The sequence below is a fragment of the Penaeus japonicus genome, unplaced genomic scaffold (genome assembly GCF_977035675.1).
Source record: "Penaeus japonicus unplaced genomic scaffold, GWHDUDI00000001_assembly GWHDUDI00000003, whole genome shotgun sequence".
Taxonomy (NCBI): domain Eukaryota; kingdom Metazoa; phylum Arthropoda; class Malacostraca; order Decapoda; family Penaeidae; genus Penaeus; species Penaeus japonicus.
This window is the reverse complement of record NW_028234405.1, coordinates 7457855-7460354: the sequence shown is the minus strand read 5'-3', so window position 1 is coordinate 7460354 and position 2500 is coordinate 7457855. Positions and strand designations below refer to the sequence as shown.

The window sequence follows — 2500 nt, the reverse complement described above, 5'->3', positions numbered from 1 at the left end:
TCACACATCACTAATAAGTGATTTCTTTTCAGTATGCAAATACATTTAAGTCACTTACACCCAAATAAAAAGGAAGGAGAAACAAAAATTACACAAATAAATGCACAAGAGGATTCCTACCTGAGGTGTGATAATCTGGTACTGAGCATTTGCTGTGGGACTCTCTGTGGACTCCCTTGAGGAACTTGACTTGCTTCTGGAGGTGGAAGGTGTTGAGGTGGGGGGGCCTTTGGAAGTCCCTCGCAGGCTTAAGGGAGGAGGCGGCCGCGAATTTGAGGTTCCTGAGGTTGCGGCACTGCCTGCCAACTGGACCATCATCTGGGGTCCAGGCAGGATAGGGCCAAAGGGCATTGGCCCAGGCCGGTTACGAGAACCAGGGGCTCTCGTGAGGCGAGGCAACCCCTGCATACGGGGCATAACTGGGATAGACACCATGGGAGGTTTCCGAACAGGGGAGATGGAAGGCGTCACACATTCCTTCTCCTCTTCCTTCTCTGGAGTACGCTTTGGCCTCCCTTTTCGGGTTGGGATTCCCCCCTCGGTCCGATGAGCGTTTGTCTCATCAAGTTGGATTATGGCCAGGTAGCAGTCGTACTTCTCATAGTTCTTTTCTCCCGTCTCATCTGTGATGATAACCTGAGCGCCTTGATGACTGTTATCCCTGGAGGTTTTCAGTTTGATATGTTTGGTGATGTCCCAGCGCCAGTTGGACTTATAACCACACTCAGAGCAATTGTAGGGTTTCTTGTTAAAGTGGCCGACAATGTGCACGTGGAATCGGGAGGCTGTGGTGGCCCAAAAACTGCACTGAGGACACCTGTAAACTCTCTTGCTGTAATAATGGTTACCCTGAGGGGAAGGACTCTCAATGTAATCAAGAGGGTCCTCCGATACAGATAGACTCCGCTTTCCTGGATTTTTATGCAGATCCTCTGGTGACAAATTTTTGTGGTCTTTTAAGTCAGCTACTAGGTCTTCTTTGATCTTGCTACCTTCTGCATTCTGCTCAGCATCCTCTTGCACCTGGAAGTTATTCCACACAAACACTCGATTTTCCATTGGGTGTTTATCTTCCTCGTACTTATCATCTCCTTCATCTTGTGTTACGCTGTTGCTTCTGGTCTGTCGAATTTCAAGGTTATCATTACTGTCTTTGCTGTCTTCATCTCTGTCAGGCTGCAGATCCCCACTATCATCCATGTCATCTCCTCTGACACCACTTGGCCGTCTTCCAGAGTCTGTTATCTGATTTTTACGAGCTTCAGGACAAAGTTTCAAGTGAGTTATGAGGTCATCAGTGGTCTTGCATCTATGCCGGCAGAACTGGCACCTTGTGGAGAGGGAGGCCGAAGCATAAATATTCTTTGCACTAAGATGTAGCTTCTGGTGTCTAACCGACTCGGACAAACATTTTGACTCATGTCCGCAAAACTGGCACACCAAATTCTGTACATTTGAGGTAGGAATCTTCTCCTGCAACTTCTCAAAGAACGACTGTCCTTTCTTCTTCCCGTGGTCTTTCGAGGGGGACATTTCCTTGGAATCAGAGGAATGTTCGCCAATGGGCTCATCTATCGTCTCTGGACTGTTTCTGCCGGAGGTACTGTCATCCATCTTGGACTCTCCATTCGAGAGCTCTTCTTCTTTAAGTTTAGTTTCATTGATGGCAACGGCAGCATTGATCTCCTCGAGGGCATCCATCACCACATTCTCTTCCTTCTCTTCCTCATCATCTCTGAGGCTTTGAGGGAAACGGAGAATCTCACTAAGCACATCATCGCTAGAGGTTATGCTGTGCTTGAGGCCCTTTGCAATCTTCATAGACTTGTAGGCCTTCATGCTTTTCTTTGCCTTCTTAGAAATTTCAGACTTTGGCATTGGTATGCTGTGGATTTTCTTCTCATGCCGTGATATTTCATTCTTGAAGGCTGCCTTGAAAGAACAGTAATGGCACTTGAATGTCTTGATGTAAACATTACCATGTCTGTGCACTACATCATCTGGGTGAATGAAATCTTCCTCAAAGTTATGTCTCTCATTAAGTTCCTGGAAGAAAGTATCTTTAGACTTTGGTAACTTCATCTTCTTGAGTGTTATCTTGATTTTAGGTTTCTTCTTCCTTGGTTCCCCATCCTCATCCTTACTATCATCTGCAGCCAAGTGAGAGTCATCGTGGTTGCCCATGTCAATGTTTGATACACGGAAACTGTTACCATTGTGGTGTCCCTGAGAGCTGTCTCCGTTGCCAGGGGATGTAGGAGAACCAAAGCCAGGTAGAATCAGAGCATCGGGATGTTCATCTCTCTCCATGCGCAGAAGTTCTAGCTCCTGGTCATCTGAAGTGCAATCAGCTGGGTCACTGATGCCAATAGTTCGCCGCATCTCCCGTTCCCTGATCTGTTCCGCAGTCAGGTGGTGGTTTGATATGTGAACTGTAAGGCTTTGTTTGATTTGAGCAGTAAAATTACAGAGATGGCACTTATATTCCCCACAGTCCTCC

At 46.8% G+C, this 2500-nt stretch overlaps 2 protein-coding genes across 2 annotated transcripts in view; both read right to left on the bottom strand.

Moving 5' to 3' along the window:
- The window catches only part of LOC122250894 (uncharacterized), a 391291-nt gene that overhangs the window by 239171 nt on the left and 149620 nt on the right, over window positions 1-2500 (bottom strand). The gene's annotated exons all lie outside the window — the stretch shown is intronic.
- The window catches only part of LOC122262059 (uncharacterized), a 33153-nt gene that overhangs the window by 28761 nt on the left and 1892 nt on the right, over window positions 1-2500 (bottom strand). Inside the window, exon 1 of the mRNA XM_086553991.1 lies at window positions 121-2500. This exon is cut by the window's right edge and continues 1892 nt beyond it. Coding sequence (XP_086410117.1) covers window positions 121-2500 — 2380 coding nt within the window. The remainder of the gene's footprint in view (window positions 1-120) is intronic.